The sequence below is a fragment of the Macaca nemestrina genome, chromosome X (assembly GCF_043159975.1).
Source record: "Macaca nemestrina isolate mMacNem1 chromosome X, mMacNem.hap1, whole genome shotgun sequence".
Lineage (NCBI taxonomy): Eukaryota > Metazoa > Chordata > Mammalia > Primates > Cercopithecidae > Macaca > Macaca nemestrina.
Window position 1 is genome coordinate 82,593,394 of NC_092145.1, and position 18,554 is coordinate 82,611,947.

Here is an 18,554-nt window from a genome sequence, read left to right on the forward strand (position 1 = left end):
AACAGGACGGACACAGTCCATGCCCTCACGGAGTTCACACTAAAGCAGAGGAGATCTGAATGATGAGAAGGAACCAGCCGCACAAAGAGAAAAAGGGCATACTTGGCAGGGGAAACAGCAAATGCAAAGGCCCTGGGGTGGAAAAGGATGACTGAAAGGAGCCAGTGTATGTGCGATGTGTGAGGGGAGCATGGCAAGAAAAGATGTCCCAGAGGTGGGTAGGGGCCATATTACTTCAGAGTCTTATGGGCTGTGGTTAGGAATTTGGATTTGATGCTCAACATAACTGAAAGCTGTTGGAGGGTCCGTGGTCTGGGGCGGGGAAGGGACCTGTGTGGTGTGACCTGACTGCTCTCCTTCACTGCCCACAGTGCTGGCAACCTGGGCTCAGCATTTCCTTCTTCCTTGCCTAACCCACATCTCCTCAAATTTCTGGAGCTAGAAAGCCCATACAAGGCCTCGGGATTTCACGTCTAGATGCTCACTGGAGAAATGTGTGGGATGCACACACTACTAGCCTGCTGCAGTCTGCTCAGGCTGCTCTGTGTGCAGAAGGTCTCTGTGCTCAGTGACCACTCTTCTGGCCCCGCCCCCAGGCAGCAGAGCAAAGGCTCTGGAGCAGATGATGTGGGTTCAAATCCTGGCTCTGTCGCTTATTAGCTGTGTGACCCTGGGAGATTCACGTTGCCTCTATGGGCCTCTGTTTCCTCATCTGTAAAATGATGTAAGAATAGTAACTGCTTCCTAGGGAAGTTGTGATGACTCAATGAGTGAATGTGAAGGCAACGCTTCAGCCTGGCACCTAGGAAGTGCTGCACGAAGCCTGTGGACAGGCAGTAGGTTGGTGTCTTTGACTTTGAAACTGGGGTGAGTTAATGTATGGGCAAGTACTGCAAATGCCCCAGAACCCTTAACAAAGGGAAGCTACTGCCATGGCCAGGATAACACTGCACACCAGTGTGCCACTGCGTCCCAGTTTTTACTTTCCACCTTGAGGAATCGCCAAGACCTGTCAATCTGACCTCCTAAATCCCTCTCAAATCTGTTCCTTCTCCCACTCGCTGGCACCTCCCCAAATCAAAGCCCTGTTACTTCTCACCTAAACAATTACAAGAACCTCCTACCTGCTGCTCTTCCTCCCTCGGATCTTGCTCTCTTACGATCCAGCCTCCACAGGGCCATGAGAGTCATCTTCTAGACACACACAAGTCAGATCAGCTCTTCCCTCTGCCTCAAAACCACCAGTATAAAATGCCAGTTCCTCAGCCTGGCCGAAAAGGTCTCCCCAGTCTGGCTCCTGCCTCTTCTCTGCTTCACATGCACCACTTCCTTTAGGAGCACCATTCACCAGCTGAATTGTTCCTTTGCTCTAGAATGCCATTCTCCCACCCCTGCCCTCTTTTCCACCTAGTAGAAGTCTACCCTTGCTCCTAGAGTCTCTATGACATTGTCCCAACTTCGCTTTTCCTCATGGGTTTTTCCTTCCTCCAACCCCCCCCACCCCGGACTCTGTCTTCTGTCTGTTGGTGCACATGGGTTCTCCTCCCCACTAGATGGTGAGCCCTGAGGGCAGAGGAGATAGCCCTGTGAGCAGAGCAATGACATCATCTGCCATTGTGTAACCTCAGCACCCAGCTTAGCCAAATCAAGGGCTCATGAGCACAAACACTGGCAGGGCCCAGGCAGGTAACACCAAGAAGAGAAGCAGGTTGAATGGGGTTGGCTGTGAACTGGGGAACTCCCTGCCCACCCACAAGGGGGCAGAACCCCTTAGTGTTAGCTAATTCATCCATTGGGACCAGATCTTAAGATTTTTTAAAAAGGTGCATTGGGAACTAACTTACATTATTTATTTATTGTATATTTATTTATTTATTTCATTTTTTTGTATTTTTAGTAGAGATGGGGTTTCACCGTGTTAGCCAGGATGGTCTCAATCTCCTGACCTCGTGATCCACCCACCTTGGCCTCCCAAAGTGCTAGGATTACAGGCATGAGCCACCGTGCCCGGCCTTTTTTATATTTTATTTTATTTTTTATTATTATACTTTAAGTTCTAGGGTACATGTGCACAACGTGCAGGTTTGTTACATAGGTATACATGTGCCATGTTGGTTTGCTGCACCCGTCAACTAGTCATTTACATTAGGTATTTCTCCTAATGCTATCCCTCCCCCAGCCCCCACCCCCCGACAGGCCACAGTGTGTGTGATGTTCCCCACCTTGTGTCCATGTGTTCTCATTGTTCAACTCCCACCTATGTGTAAGAACATGCAGTATTTGGTTTTCTGTCCTTGTGATAGTTTGCTTAGAATGATGGTTTCCAGCTTCATCCATGTCCCTGCAAAGGACATAAACTCATCCTTTTTTATGGCTGCATAGTATTCCATGGTGTATATGTGCCACATTTTCTTAATCCAGTCTATCATTGATGGACATTTGGGGTGGTTCCAAGTCTTTGTTATTGTGAATAGTGCCACAATAAACATACGTGTGTGTGTGTCTTTATAGGAGCATGATTTATAATCCTCTGGGTATATACCCAGTAATGGGGTTGCTGGGTCAAATGGTATTTCTAGTTCTAGATCCTTGAGGAATTGTCACACTGTCTTCCACAATGGTTGAACTAATTTACATTCCCACCAACAGTGTGAAAGCATTCCTGTTTCTCCACATCCTCTCCAGCATCTGTTGTTTCCTGGCTTTTTAATGATAGCCATTCTAACTGGTGTGAGATGGTATTTGTTTATTTATTTGTAAGCTCCACTTCTGAATGTGGAAAACTCATTTTTTAAACCATGCAGAACAAAAAATCCTGAACTTCAGGCCACACTTGGTCTTTCAGCCTATCATTTTGCAAACTCAGAACCTTTTGTGTGTGTGTGTGTGTGTGTGTGTGTGTGTGTGTGTGTGTGTGTAATGAGGGAATGAATGAATGAGTTTTTCTGGATTCAAGTTTCCTACAGCTACTTTAAATTTCAAAGGTTTGGGGGAATTTATACATAGTCAGTTCAGTTGCTATTTGGTTTGATTTTTTGGCGTAAGGACATGAACATCAAAATCGAAAGTCAAGTTTTTACATTTCTCTCTTTAAAAATGAAGCCCAACCTTCTTTTACTTGGTGGCTATAATAGTATTGCATTTCCTGGGTAGCTCACAGGCCTTGTGAGCAGACCTGTAACCTCAATTATGGTGACATCCCTCTTTGAGATGTGGGTCACTCCAGAAGGAAGGGAGGGATGTGAAAGCCACAAAGACTGTTTCCATGGTGGCTGATTTGCTTAGTTTGGTAACCTCTTATAAACAAACTGTGCAGAGGATGGCAACAGCACAGTTCCCTCCAACTTCCGCCTACCTCATGCCACTTATCTTAGCCCCAAATAAAAGAGGTTGGGGGAAAGACTGAGGATTTTGAATTACAGGCATCAAGGACTCAAATTCCTTTTAGGTCCTGACTCCCTGTCCTTGGGACTCCTATAACTGGCCTTGGGCTGCAGGGGGGACTTGCCCAGAGGCCTGCTGGGTGGGAGGGAGCCAGTAGCATTTTCTGAGTGACTGGAACACCAGACCTTGAGCTGCTTGATCCCTTCAGGACCAAGGCACTCAGTCCCCCAGCTACCAGAGGTGTTGGTTGATGGCTCACAGTTGAGTCTCTTCTCCAAGGTAACAACCCCTTTCTTAGGGGGCAGCCTGCATCCAAGGTCTGGTCAATAGATGGGGTGGGGTGGGAGGTGGGGGAAGAAAGGCGCAGCAGCCTGGCCTCAGTTGGGGCCATCTGAAGAGCATCTCAGCTCCAGAGCTTCCCATGTTATCAACTGAGGTCTCCAGTGTGACTACATTGCATGTGAACTCCTGTCTCTGACCAATCCTGCTCCCTCACAGGTGGTGTTCTAGAAGGCAGTTCCCAACAAACCTCTTGCAGGCAAATCAATATCTCCAAATCTGTTTCTTGGAGATGACAGCCTATGACAATCCCCCGCCTTGGCCTCTTTTCTCTCCCTTCCTTTTCTCCCTTCTTGAGCACAATCATTCCAAATGCCCCTGTGATCATCTCAGAGGATGATCCTCAACTCTTTCCTGTTGCCACGGCCACTCTCTCAGTCTGCCCGCTTGCATTTCTCAGAGCCTGGTGGACATCTTCACCTGGGTACCCACTTTTTTAAGTCTCAAATTTAATATACTTAAAATAGAACCCTCTCTTGCTACCCTAATCCACTCTTCCTCCTGACTTCTGTATTTCTGTTAATGAATCCCAGGCTGGAGACCTCAGCATCACCTCGGGCAACCTCCTGCTCAGAAACCTTCGCATCTCCTCAATGTGAGCAGAACACATGCCCATGCTCCTTCTCTTCATACTCAAGGCCTTCCTTGTTGACTCCAATGAGGCTGATTTCCTGACAACCCTCTAATCCAGGATTTCTTAACAGTTTAATGGCTTGGACTCCATCAGGAGCCTAATGAAACTTATGGGCCTCTACTTGGAATGTTTTTACAAGCACAAAATAAAATACATAGGATTACAAAGAAAGCCAATTGCATTTAAAGTTATCTATAAATGTCTTAAAATTTGCAACATAGTAATATGCATTTCATTATTAACACATTAAGCAACATGAGCTAGTGGCGGGTCCAGTGACTGCCATGATTTTGAAGTAGTCGTGAGTGGGACAGTAATTTAAGGCACCTGCAGCAGCAGTAATGAGATATAAAAACATCTGTGGTTCCTATTAGAGACAAAGTCACAGGCTAATGCCACTGTGATGTGTGGCCTGTGTTTGTAATGGAAGGAAAGCTAACTTTCAATTACAGGTTAATGAAGATAAAGTTATAATCTTTTCCTCATTCAAGTACATGAACTCCTGGTCAAGCACTTCTGTGCTTGGGGGATCCATACTCTAGCTCAAATTGGATAGTCACACTTCCCTGAACAAATGTCATGCATCCTACATCCATCTTGGCTGATGCTGGAAACTGGTACTCGGGCACTGGGTCAAGTTGACCTCACTCTCCACATGGACCTTCTGCCACAGGCTGGCCAGGGCTTGGGACTAAAAGCTGTGCAGAGCACTGCCTGCCCATGGGCAACCCTGGGAGGGTATCTTCTCTGGCTTTTCTCCTCTCAGGTCCCAGGCGCTGTCTGAGTGAATTTACATGTTTCCGATAGCCCAACCAAGATTACCCAGGCACTTGGCTCATGGGGTAGTGCACAGCCATCAAGCCAGCTGTAGAGCATCTAGTTGAGGATGCCTTCTCCAAGGTGCCATTTGGAGCTGTGAAGAGGCCACTACTCTGCTTGGGCCCTTCTCCTGAACCACAGACCTGGGACTCATCCAGCTCTATCCTTGCTACCAGATTCGAAATGTTCTGCAATGCATGGGACTGTCCTGTACAATGAAGAATTGTCTTACCCACAAGAGCCACGATGCCCTCAGTGAGAAACACTGCTTAGGAAGTTGATAGCTGTTTGCTTAGTGCTTCAGTAGTCCTTGGCCTGGGGTGCCAGCAACGGAGGCAGAGCGAATCTGTGGGCATTTCTCTGGACTCTTCCCAGTCCCCTCTGGCCTGAAATCCCAGTGACCTTTACATCTAGGATTGGGATTGAGGGAGTGATGTATAATATGGTGAGAACCTTTCCCCCACTCCCTCCACTGTGGCCACTGCAACTATCAGTTCCAAATCCAAGCTTTCCCAGGCGTGGGATTTTGCTAGGTCAAGAGGAGCTACCTGGGCTTGACAGCTGCCACTAGGGAGGGAAAAGTTGGCAAGAAGCTGTTTTTAGTTTCCTCCAGATGTCTGCTGGCCTCGGACCCTTTGGCTCTGTCCCCCAGGAAGGAATGTCTGTCCTAGGCAGCCTCTGTTTTGCTACTGGAGCTAGGGAGTGGGTACTCCCATCTGGGGCAAGAGAATGTGCCAACTCCTACTGTGCTTTTGCGGGTGAATCATTTCCAGGTAGGAGCTGTCACGAGTCACCCTGGTGTTCACCTCCATTGCTTTCCATGAACCAGTCTAGTTTCCTAAAAATACCTGTCCCTATTTCCCAGGCCAAAATGCTCCAGGAAATTCCTGCAGCCCATGATTGTCAGAGAAGTGGCTTCTTCTGTTAGTTTGACCTGTATTCTGATGAAAGGGATTAGTCACTAATATTGCAAAAAACAATATGTGACTTTTAAATTGTATCTGTTAAGAATAATGAATACTTATAGAGGGCTACTTATTATACTTTATACTTTATAAAGCACTTTATATATTAGGTTGAACCATACCAAATTGCTGGCATTTAAATGCTTTGGACAGTTTCATAGGTTTCAACCTAATACATTTTCTCATTTATTCCTCACCATAATGCTGGGTAGGTATTTTTAGCCCCATTTTACAGAGTGGAGTACTAAATCTTAGAGCGGTGAAATTACTTTTGACTAAGATTATATATATATAGGAATTAGCAGAGTTGAGACTTGAGCTAAGTCTGTCTGATGCCACCTCTCATGCTCCTGGTTCTCGAGGTAGGATGATTCAGCCTGGAAGACCACCGCAAGGCTTCGAGACTCCTAGATTATCCTCAGGAATCCCCTGGCTGGTTTCACTTGTCACCTTTTCTTAGTGGGAGAGATCAACAGGTGCACAGATGCCTGCAAGTAGAAGGCTCTAAAGTGATGAGGTGACAAGTTCTAGTTTTAAGGCTTTGGGAGCCCTGAGGAGGTACAACAAAGACAATACCCGAAGCCTGTTAATTTATCCATGCATTTATCCACCCAAGAGAATGCTTCTGGGTAGCTCCCACGTATGTGCCAGGCTCTGCACTAGGTGCTAAGTTAGTGCAAAGCCTAGGCTGCCAACATTCAGGGAAGAGGCTTAATCAGCAGGGCTTCTACCCTTTGGCCAACCTAAGAAGGGGGCTGAAGCAGTGGAGGCTGGGGTGAGATCACCATGTACACGGGACTTAGATTTCCTGTGACACTGCCCTGTCTTCCTAGTCCAGGCATGATTTGGGAGGTCACAGCTTGTGTGACCAAGCAGAAAGAAGCTGGGCTGTTGCCTGGTGCTTCAGGAGTCTGATACCACCGAGAGTTTCAAGGCTGCAGGGCTGGAGGAGGCAGCAGTAGGAAGGGAAAAGGAATGCTGCTGTTCCACTCCTCGGCATGGTAATGGGGAAGCTGGCGGGTGGGGCCGATTAAAAAGAGCTCCCTCCCAGGCAGCCACCGGAGGAAATTCCTTTCTCCTACAGCCTAGCTGCTCTGAACCCTTGGCTCCACCATGGGGTTGGGACTTGTAGCTGGACAGCTTGGGGAGAAAAGGCTGGGCAAGGGCTGGTTTAGAACTTAGACAGTGGGCATGAGACCGCCACCTTTGTCCAGGGACAGTATATTGTCCTGTGGGAGATAATCACATTTCTCAGCTTCTTGTCAACCCAGGGGCCAAGCCCCCAAGCCTGCTGTGGAGTCCAAATGCTTCCCAAACCTGGCCTGACTCAGGCCAGGGCAAAGCTGGCTGCTCCACCTGTCCCCAGTGCTCTCCAGCCACCTGCCTCCTCCCACTCTGCCGACACCCATCCAGGCACCAAACCCCGGGCTCAAACCCTGATGTGAGTCTCCTCGCAGGATGCAATTGAGCCCATGCTTACCATTCCAGGCTTTAAGCTGTGCCGCCATGGCTGTCACCACTGCCGCCCAGGAGCACAGTGGCTCTGGGGCCACACAGTTAAGAACTCACAGTTGAGTAAGCCACAATGTGGGTTCTTCATACCACACACTCCCCAGCCATAGTGGTAGGGATTTCCTCAGAGCCCCATTGCCACACACTCTGCTTTTGAAAAAAAAGGAAACAGGCATTGGGTTTTGAGTGTGATGAGAAGCTGTGAACAGAGGCGCCTCTGAAAGCAAAGAAAGGGGAACCTGTGACAGACCTCAGATAATCACCTCCTGAGCACCCAGGCTCTTTCTATATCTCTGTGGCCATGCTACAGCTCATGGAAAGACCAGGGCCATTTGTACAGCAATGTGCCACATAACAGCATGTAAGTTAATGCAGCAGTCCCCATCCTTTTTGGCACTAGGGACTGGTTTTGTGGAAGACATTTTTTCCACGGACTTGGGTGGGGGCATGGATTCAGGACGAAACTGCTCCACCTCAGATCATCAGGCATTAGTTAGATTTTTATAAGGAGCACACAATTGAGATCCCTCGCATGCGCAGCTCACAGTAGGGTTCGTGCTCCTATGAGAATCTAATGCCATTGCTGATCTGACAGGAGGCGGAGCTCAGGTGATAATGCTCACTAGCCTGCCGCTCACCTCCTGCTGTGTGACCCAGTTCTTAACAGGTCATGGACTGGTATGGGTCTGTGGCCCAGGGGTTGAGGATCCCTGGGTTAATGGACTGCATATATGACAACCGCATATATGACGGTGGCCCCATTAGATGATACCATAGTTTTGCTCTATCTTTTCTAGGTTTAGGTATGTTTAGATACACAAATAAGTACCATTGTGTTACAACTGCCTGTAGTGTTCAGCACAGTCACATGCCATATGGGTTTGTAGCCTTGGAGCCATAGGCTGTACCATATAGCCTAGGTGTGTAGCAGGCTACACTATCTAGGTTTGTGTAAGTACACTCTATGATGTTTGCACAATGAGGAAATCACCTAATGACATATTTCTCTCACAGTGTATCCCCATTGTGAAGTGAGGCCTGACTGTACTTGGCTTGGCTGTTCTGGTCTGCACTCAACCAGCATACCTTGAGTTTATTGGAGTCCACAAACCAAGACCCTGAGAAGCTTCATGAGCTGCCTCGAGTGGCGAAGTTGAGGATTTTGTCCTCAATGTCTGACCTTCTAGTCCATCCCTACCAACCACAGAGACACACAGCTCAGGTGACGTTTTGAACCTCTCTGCCTGCTCAACCTCCACTGTTCAATACAGTAGCCAGAAGCTACATGTGGCTCTTAAGCTCTTGCAATTGTCAGTCTGAACTGAAATGTGCTAGATGTGTAAAATATACACCGGATTTCAAAGATTGAATATGAAACAAAGAACGTAAAGTATCCCATTAATAATTTTTAATATTGATTACATTGTAAGACACTATTTTTGATATATTGGAGTAAATAAAATATATTATTAAAATTAATTTCGCCTTTTTCTTTTACTTTTTAAATGTGGCTACTAGAAATGGGGATGCTGGTGGCTGGGCGCAGTGGCTTACGCCTGTAATCCCAGAACTTTGGGAGGCCCAGGCAGGTGGATCATGTGGTCAGGAGTTCGAGACCAGACTGACCAATATGGTGAAACTCCATCTCTACTAAAAACACACACACACACACACACACACACACACAATTAGCTGGGTGTGGTGGCAGGGGCCTGTAATCCTGGCTACTCAGGAGGCTGAGGCAGGAGTATTGCTTGAACCCGGGAGGCAGAGGTTGCAGAGAGCCGAGAATGCACCACTGCACTTCAGCCTAGGTGACAGAGCAAGACTGTGTCCAAAAAAAAAAAAAAAAAAAAAAAAAAAAGGTCGGGGGGGATACTGGTGCCAGAATTGGCAAATAGATGAATGAAATAAAATAGTCCAAAACAAACTTATGTATATATGAGCATTTAGGGTATAATAAAGGTGGCATTTCAAATCAGCTGGGGAGGGGAATGTAGCTACTACGACGAAATTCAAAATTCCGTAAGTGGATGGCATTTGTGGCCCACATTATATTTCTATAGGATAGTGTGGTGCTAGACTTTCTATTTTACCTAAGTGTCCATTAACAAGGGATGGGTTCCACACATCATAGTGCATCCACACAAGGGGATGATATGCAGCCATTAAGAAGAATGAAGGAGATCTCTTTGAGTAGAAATGAGAAAACTGCAGAGTTATTGGTAAGTTGAAAAAAATGGGCAAGGAATGGGCCAGTATGTATTGTATGATCTCATTTGTGTATCAAAAGCACACAGACGCTTATATATACACGGAACAAGTTTGCAAGGACACACAAATAACTGTAACCCTTGATGATTTTGACATGTATGTTTCACTTGAAACTGTTCAGTACTATTTGAAATTTTAACAGCAAGTGTGTCATTTCATAATAACAAACCATTAAATATATTTATTTTCATATATTAAAAAATAACATATCATAACGGTTTACATAAAACTATTAAAATAAAAATAAATAAAATAAAAATTTAAAAATCAAAGTTTCTATTATTCAATTCATAGCTTTACTACTATTCCTCCACTTGTAAACACCCCTCTCAACTTCCTCTTTCTTATTCCTCCCTTTCTGTCCTATTCTTTCCAAACTTTCTCTTTCCCCTCTCCTTCAAAACCCACAAGGGTCTATGAATGAGGAGCCATTCCACTTCTGTTGGCTCCCCTTGCTCAGCTGCTACCTCTGTCTTTCTGCCAAGGAAGAGCCTGAGGAAGGGCACCATGTTGGGTACTGCTCGATTCCAGACACAATAATCAAAGATGGCCGCATCAGCTCTATCAACTGTGGAGAAAGAGATCTACCTTGTGGAAATACATCTTACCATTTCTTCCTAGCAATTTTGCCACATTCATGTTAAGAGAGGGCTACACAGAAGAGAGGACAATAACTCAGTAAACTGTGTCTGTGTGTTTTTTTCTTTCCTGGTTCAAGGGTGGGTGGAGGCAGGGTAAATGCAGGAGGCATTGAAGAGAAGGTTCCACATTTGGGAAACCAATTTAATTGCCACCTGCAGTTAAAAATCACTAAGAGGGTTTAAGTGTTTTGAAAAGAGAACTATAGCGGTTGGAGAAAGGAAAAAAGCTCTCCAGCTTCTGGGAAACAGGTATAACAAGAGATGTGTTTGCTCCAGGGCAGATGGGAACCTCAGTCCTTAGAGTTTAATTGAGAGAGGAAGAAAGACAAGAGGTCTCAGCAGACTGTCAAGCAGATAATAGCTTCTGAAGGGTGGGACTGCAAGAACTGAGAAATGAAAGACCTGTTGATGTGTGTAGGGGACAAGTGGTGTGGGAAAATACCAAATTTTCTTTAACACTCCTTCTCAATGCAAATGGAATAAATTCTTTCAAATAAAGAAGGGTTTTGAATGTCTATTGGAAGTTTTTTGTTTATCACAGAGAGACTTTCCCCTCCCCGCTCTCCCGCAAAAAGTTAAGGACCCAGCAGTGCAATAAGTAGCAACAACACCAGACGAGAAGTCAGGAGACAGCTGTGGTCTTGAATTTGCAGAATATGACAACAAATGGTATGTGTGAAATTCCCCTGGAAGCTGTAAAGCATAGTTAACTGCTAAGTGTGGTTAACTGTTATGAAACTTAAGTTTGTCTGTGGCCCTTCCCATCTCCTCCCCTTTTGGGCCCTCTTCTCTTCCAACCTGTTGGAACAAAAACTACTGGGCCTAAGGTTTGAAAGGAATCCAATTCAAAGAACATATATATTGGTTCCAGAGAAGATCGCCTAGACTGAAGAACGTTTTCAGCATCCTAAGTTAATGGTAACTCAGCTATTTTTAAAGTAATATCCCATTCAGAAATTGGAGGGCTAGGAAGAGATTTGTTAAATGATACAAAATTACAGCTGGGGAGGAGGAAAAAGTTCTAGTGTTCTATGCCATTGTAGGATGATTATAGTTAAAAATCATGTATCATTGCTAGGCATGGTGGCATGTGCCTGTAGTCCCAGCTACTTGGGAGGCTGAGGCAGGATGATTGCGTGAGCCCAGGAGTTTGAGTCCAGCTTGGGCAACACAGCAAGACCCAGTCTCTAAAAGAAAAAAAAAATTTTAAAAACCCAAATGATAATAGATAGTTTCAAATAGCTAGAAGAAGGATACTGAATGTTCCCAACAGAAAGAAATGATAAATGTTTGAGATAATGAGTATGCTAATTACCCTGATCTGACCACTATACATGATTCGTATAAAAACATTACTATGTACCCCATGAATGTGTACAAAGAATTACATTTGTCATTTTTAAAACAACTTAAAAATTGGAAGCAATTTACCTTTAAGAGGAATTCTGCACTCAACATAAAGCTAGAATGCCATATATTATCCTACACGAAAAGAAATTTTTAAGTACTAAATGCTTTTTTCAGATTAAGTCTAGCAAGCTGATTTTTGGACTGAAGGACTGACATCATACTGCTCTACAGAGGCGAGATAAGGAGAAATGGACCCTCCATACATTGTACCTCAGCAGCCTTGGGATTGGTTTTGTGGGCTCCAGTGGCCCAAGTCCTGGGGACACAGTTAGCTAAAGTATTTCCTTGCCTCTTCCTCACTCCCAAAAGTTAGTCTGTCACCAAGTTCTGTTGATTCTACTTCCCAAATCTATCCAGGATTTGGCCATTTCTTATCATCAGCACTGCCACCACCCTAGACCAAGTCACTATTTTTTTTTTTTGAATCAAATTTTTTATTTTTGTAAAATAATTCTATTCTTTATCAGCAAACATATAAAGTTGTAATATGTGGGGTTTTTTTATTATTATACTTTAAGTTCTAGGGTACATGTGCATAACGTGCAGGTTTGTTACATACGTATACTTGTGCCATGTTGGTGTGCTGCACCCATCAACTCGTCAGCACCCATCAACTCGTCCTTTACATCAGGTATAACTCCCAATGCAATCCCTCCCCCCTCCCCCCTCCCCGTGATAGGCCCCGGTGTGTGGTGTTCCCCTTCCCGAGTCCAAGTGATCTCATTGTTCAGTTCCCACCTATAAGTGAGAACATGTGGTGTTTGGTTTTCTGTTCTTGTGATAGTTTGCTGAGAATGATGGTTTCCAGCTGCATCCATGTCCTTACAAAGGACACAAACTCATCCTTTTTTATGGCTGCATAGCCAAGCCACTATTGTAGGCAGAAGTCTCCTAAGTGGCCTCCCAGCCCCCTCTCCTGCCTTCTGGCTCTAAGCAGGAGCCACAGTCAGCTTTTTAAAAGAGTAGCCCTACTGTATCTCCCTTCTGCTTGGACCTTGGATGAGGAGACCTTTGGCTAATATCTGTCTACCCCTCTGGGCTGAAAGCTCAGGGTGCCAGCAGGAACCCTGTCTGTTTTGATCACCACTGTAAGCTCAGACCTGGCCTCATGCCTGGCATGTAGTAGATACCTATTTGTTGAATGAAGGAATGGATTTTAGCAGTGCACATTCGTACAGTGCTTTAAAGGTAACAAAAACTTCATTTGATGCTCAGAATAACCCTGTCATAACCCTGTGTTATTGCTCTCATTTTGCAGATGAGAAAATTGAGGCTCAGAGCATTGCCTAGGTTAGCAGAGTTAATTCAGGTCTATGGGGGTCAAAAGCCCATGCCTTTCTGGCTAAACCCCTCAGGGAGCTACGGGAGTGTGGAGGGGGCATGGAGTTCAGAGGCACTTTGATATTTCTTGACTGTATAAGGGGCCACTTTACTCAGACCTTCAGGGCCCTAGAGGCAAGTCCTGTGGGGATTCCCTGCCAACCAGCAAGGGAGGACAATGGATTCTAAATCAGGCTTTCCTGGATGACTACTCTAACTACAGTGACCTTATTTTCTGAATCTCAAATCAGAATTCTTGGTCTGACACGCAGAATAAAATACTTGAAACTGGGACTTTTCTGGAAAATCCAGGGCACAGAGTTGCTGTACCTATACCACATGGCAGCTACATAATAGGCCCTTCTTGGCAAATTCTGACCCAGACACCTTGGTCTACCACATCTCAAGAAGATTTCTTTTAAAAAACAAAAGCTGTTTTCTGGGCCTCACCCCAAATTCTTTCCATCTACTTTTCTTGTTTGTTCATTAAATTACTTCCCTTACTTGCTCTTATCTTTCCTGTTTACAGCTTTCTTCTTGGTCTGCCCGAAAGAGCTTCTAGGTCCTGCTTGCTGATGGATGCTATAAGTGATTGAGAGAAATCATAAGCAAAACTGCTTGGGGACCATGGCAACAGGGGCCATGGCAACAGGGGCCAAGCACTGAGAGACAGCACTTCCTGGTTTCTGTTTTAGACCAAGTGGTGCTGATAAGGCCTGATGGTCCCATTGTGTCTGCTAATCAGGCAACACTGTTAGCGGAAGGCATTATGGCAAAAATTCTGGTTCCAGAAAGAGCTTTGCAATGCTGTTGCTTTACTGCACCCTGCATTGCAATGGCGGGCTCATGGTAAAGAGCATTGCCAAATCCAGGGCTGAATCTAAAATTTGCCCCAATTACTCCTCACATGTGGTTCAAGTATACTTAGAGCTCCATGATGGACAGGCAGGCAGGTCCCAGTGTTAGGGTGACAATTGCAAAAGTTTAGTTGTCATTCTCTTGGGCCTGGAAGTCGAGAATCATAAGGTTACTCAAGCAATACATCCTAAGGATTTATACTGACGTCTGGGAGAGAAGGGACTTTTAGTGAATTGGGGTGCAAAGTCTCTTCCCATGGAGGTTATCTATCTCTCTGATGTACTAGGTGCCCTTGAACAAAAGGGTGGGCTCTGGAGGGGCTGTGAATCTGCCCTGCCTTTTTCTTGTCTTTGTTTTTTTTAGATGACGAACTCTTTCAAGCATATGGGAAAATATTAGGAACAAATTCATTTCCCTTTATTTGCCCCATAACATTTTTCCTAAAGAAATAAAATATTACAGCTTGAGTTGAAGCCCATGCATGTTTTGAAATGTGCTATGTATGTGCTCATAAAAAATAAACTACACAGTATGGGTTCTATGTTCTTAAACTGTATAAATTGCATCAAATTGTACATATCATTCTTTGCCATCATGAACATTCACGGCATATATGCCCTTGTTCACCTGTCTCAGAGTTTCTCTAGGGTAAAGACCTAGGAGTGCAATAACCGAGGTAAAGGGTGGTGTATAACTATTTATACACTGTTAGATGCAGTAACTGCACTTTCATAAAGCTATACTGGGGTCGGGCACGGTGGCTCACACTGGCAATCCCAGAATTTTGGGAGGCCAAGGCAGGCAGATCACCTGAGGTCAGGAGTTTGAGACCAGCCTGGCCAACATGGTGAAACCCCGTCTCTGCTAAAAATACAAAAATTAGCCAGGCGTGGTAGAGCACGCCTGTAATCCCAGCTACTCGGGTGGCTGAGGCAGGAGGATCACTTGAACCCAGGAGGTAGAGGCTACCGTGAGCCGAGATCATGCCACTGCACTCCAGCCTGGGCAACAGAGTAAGACTAGGTCTCAAAAAATTAAATAGATAAATAAATAAATAAAGCTATACTAGGGGAATATTCACACACACGCACACATATAAGTCCAAGGATGTTCATTGCTCCATTGCTAGTAATAAGGTAAAAATGGAAACATCCTCAACATCCATCAACGGAAGGTGAGGCAGACAACCTGTGGGCCACCCACCCTATAGAATACCCTGGACTTTGGAAGGAAGCAGGCCCTTTCTCACCCATCTCCTTGACTCCTGGATTGAAGAAATAATGTTGCTCACAGCACAAGGCCAGGTATTCAGGAAATGAATGGTAACTGCTGGTGTATTGGATGGAGATACCCTGACTACTGCCACGTGGGGGCCTGGCCAAGGTTCTACATCTGCAGAGAAACCACCTTTCCTGGCAACAAATTCCAATATATCTGGGGAAATAGTCCAGAGAATAGATTAGAACTCAGGTTGTAGAACCATCAAAAGGAGACAGACTTTATAAATATTTGAAAGCAATATTAGCAAATTGATGAGATGGCTTGCCTTGTCTCAAAGCTAATTGAACAAGAGAAATAAAAGTCTTTTTCTTTTAGTTGTGAACATCGAGAAGTAGACGTATTTGTGGTACCTGGCTGTGTGTTGACTTGAGAAGTCCAAACTTATCTCTAGAAACACAAGCACACTTGCATTTACTAGGAGCTTAGCAGACACAAGTCAGGAAGTTTAACTTGAAAAATGACGTGAATAATCTCAACAGATAATACTTCTTGAATGTCTTTATGCATTAGGCACTGAGGTGGGTGCTTTGCATTCTTTGTCTGGACTAGTTTTCATAACAACACTGCAAGGGAGATACTATACACCTCATTTTATTGGTAAAGAAATGGAGAGGTCAAGAAACTTGCCCAAGGTCACCATGGTTAGTGATAACCAGGATTTGAACTCAGATCTGTTTGGTTACAAAGCTTGTGTTCTTCTCAATACTGCACTTTGGAGATAGAAGTACTAACCCAGTTAATGAATTTGCTGAATTTGGCCTTAAGCCTAATATATCAAAGAGGAATCCGACAATGTTCTCCATGCCTCCCTCACTCACAGCCTCCTTCTGAACAGAGTTGACATATGGATTCCTCAATCTTGGATCACTATTTACTCATTCAGTAAATATTTTGTTGAGTGGCTACTCTGTGCCAGGCACTCTTCTTTAGGTCACAAATGGACACACCAGATAGCCTGGGCCTGAGTCAAGGGTAGCCATCTTTCAGTTGGGTCTGAGGGTGCCCAGAGGTCTATGAAGTGCTCTGCACTGAGGACTCAGGCTGATAAGAATGTTCCAGAGGGTGGAGTGACCAACTGACCCAATAAGAACCCCTCTCTTGGGGAGTGTGTATGTGACAGATACCTACAGAGGAGCATAGGCAGTGAGGCGGCCCAGAACCCAGGAGAAGCCCAGGGAGACAGCAGTAGCAGAGCCATGGGGAATGGGGAAAGCAAAGTTGTGGGGAGCAGTCTTGTTCAGCACTCCTGAGACATCAGTTGTGAAGAGCAGTGGCTGCCAGGGACGGGCTCACTTATACATTAATACTTACACTCATGTCCCATCACCCAAGGAAACGGAAGCACACCTTTGTTCTTGCAACCTGAAACAGGCCATCTAACCTACAGCTCTTGGAAACTCAGACCATGAAGGGCTGTGCTTCACAAGGCACAAGCTTGCACTTCTGAACCTGGCTCTTGAGTTCTGTATTTGGTCTTCTTGGTGCGCGTGTGTGTGTGCATTCATGTGTGCATGCATGTGGGGACAGTGAATTAAAATACATTTTGCTGGACGTCCCCCTCTGCCAGCAAACTGGCATCCAATCCAGGCTTCTTGGTCCTGGCTTGTGATCAAGAAACGGCTCTGCATGAAGCTGAAAGAGGGTAGTAAGGATCAAAGAATCTCTTTTGACACTCTAGGACTTGCATCACGTGGATTTGTGGGTCATGGGCATCCTGAAGTGTGGCTAGACACCTAAGGTCTTGGGGACACAACACTTGTGGGCTACATCCACCGCTGGGCTGTTGTGAGAGCCTCAACCATACTCATGGGGAACAAGTGGAAAATCTCTGCCTTCCCTGACCACACTCCAATCCCCACCACCTCAGGTTCTCATCCTGTTCTCCAAGCACACATTTGAAAGGCTTATCACATGCTGTGATGGGGAGAGAGATTATGGAGGAACGGGCACTCCTATACACAGCTAGTGGGAGGGTCAACTGTCAAAAAATTTTAATGCACATTCCTGTTTACCCAACAATTCCACTTCTAGGGATTTCCAGTATAGATTTAGTGCACATGAAGATACATGAACAGAGAATACATGAACATTGGAGTACTATGTGTAACAGCAAAATACTGGCAACAACTCCAATAGAACACAGGTGAGATAAGTTGTGGTTCAGCCATATAATGGAATTCTCTGCAGCCATTAAGAAGAACTATGTAGCTAAGATATGTACTGATATGGAATGTTCTCCAAGATACAATGTCAGGTGAAAAAAGCAAGGTGCAGAATGTTGTGTATAGTATGTCATCAGTTACATTAAAAATCTTTCTCTATCTTTCTTCCCCACCCCTTCTCCATACACACACACACACACACACACATACTCACACATACTTGTATATGCACAGGTCATTTTGGGAATGACACCAGAAACTGGTATCTGTGCTCGCCTCTTGAGGGGGGAGCTGTTAAAGTGGGGATGGGGGGTTAGGGGTAGGCAGGAAAATTACTTTTTTTTCACAAAATAGTCTTTTACACTGTTGAATTTCTTTCCACAAACATATAGTACTTTAAAAATGTAACAGTAATAAGCAAAAGCAAAATTAATTGCAGAATTCCTCATCAATAGGGGATTGGTTAAATAAATTGTGGTATAGTCTTAGTAAGGAATACTACACAGCTATTGAAAAGAAGATATACAAAGATGTCCATAGACATATTAAGTTTTAAAAATCAAGGCTCTGTGTAAAATATATAAAGAATTTCATTTATGTAAAAAGACATGGCTGGGCACGGTGGCTCACACCTGTAATCCCAGCACTTTGGGAGGCTGAGGCAGGAGGATCACCTGAGCTCAGGAGTTTGACACCAACCTAAGCAACACAGTGAAACCCTGTCTCTACAAAAAATACAAAAAATTAGCCGGGTGAGGTGGCCTGTGCCTGTGGTCCCAGCTATTTGGGAGGCTGATCTGGGAGGATCACTGGAGCCTGTGAAATTCGGGGCTGCAGTGAGCCATGATTGCACCACTGCACTCCAGCCTGGGTGACAGAGCAAGACCTAGTCTCAAACAAAACAAAACAAAACAAAAAAAAAACAAAAAAACAAAAAACAACAACAACAAAAACA

General features: G+C 45.0%; 1 protein-coding gene across 8 annotated transcripts in view; it reads right to left on the reverse strand.

Moving 5' to 3' along the window:
- Positions 1–18,554, reverse strand: part of LOC105464734 (NHS like 2) — a 237,247-nt gene that overhangs the window by 43,294 nt on the left and 175,399 nt on the right. The window contains exon 1 of one of the 8 annotated variants that reach the window (XM_011712767.3): positions 7,622–9,288. The exons of the other annotated variants lie outside the window; for them this stretch is intronic. Within the exon in view, the coding sequence (XP_011711069.1) occupies positions 7,622–7,649 (28 nt within the window). The 5' untranslated portion in view covers positions 7,650–9,288. Of the gene's footprint in view, positions 1–7,621; positions 9,289–18,554 lie in introns of those variants that run through there. 8 annotated transcript variants of the gene reach the window in all.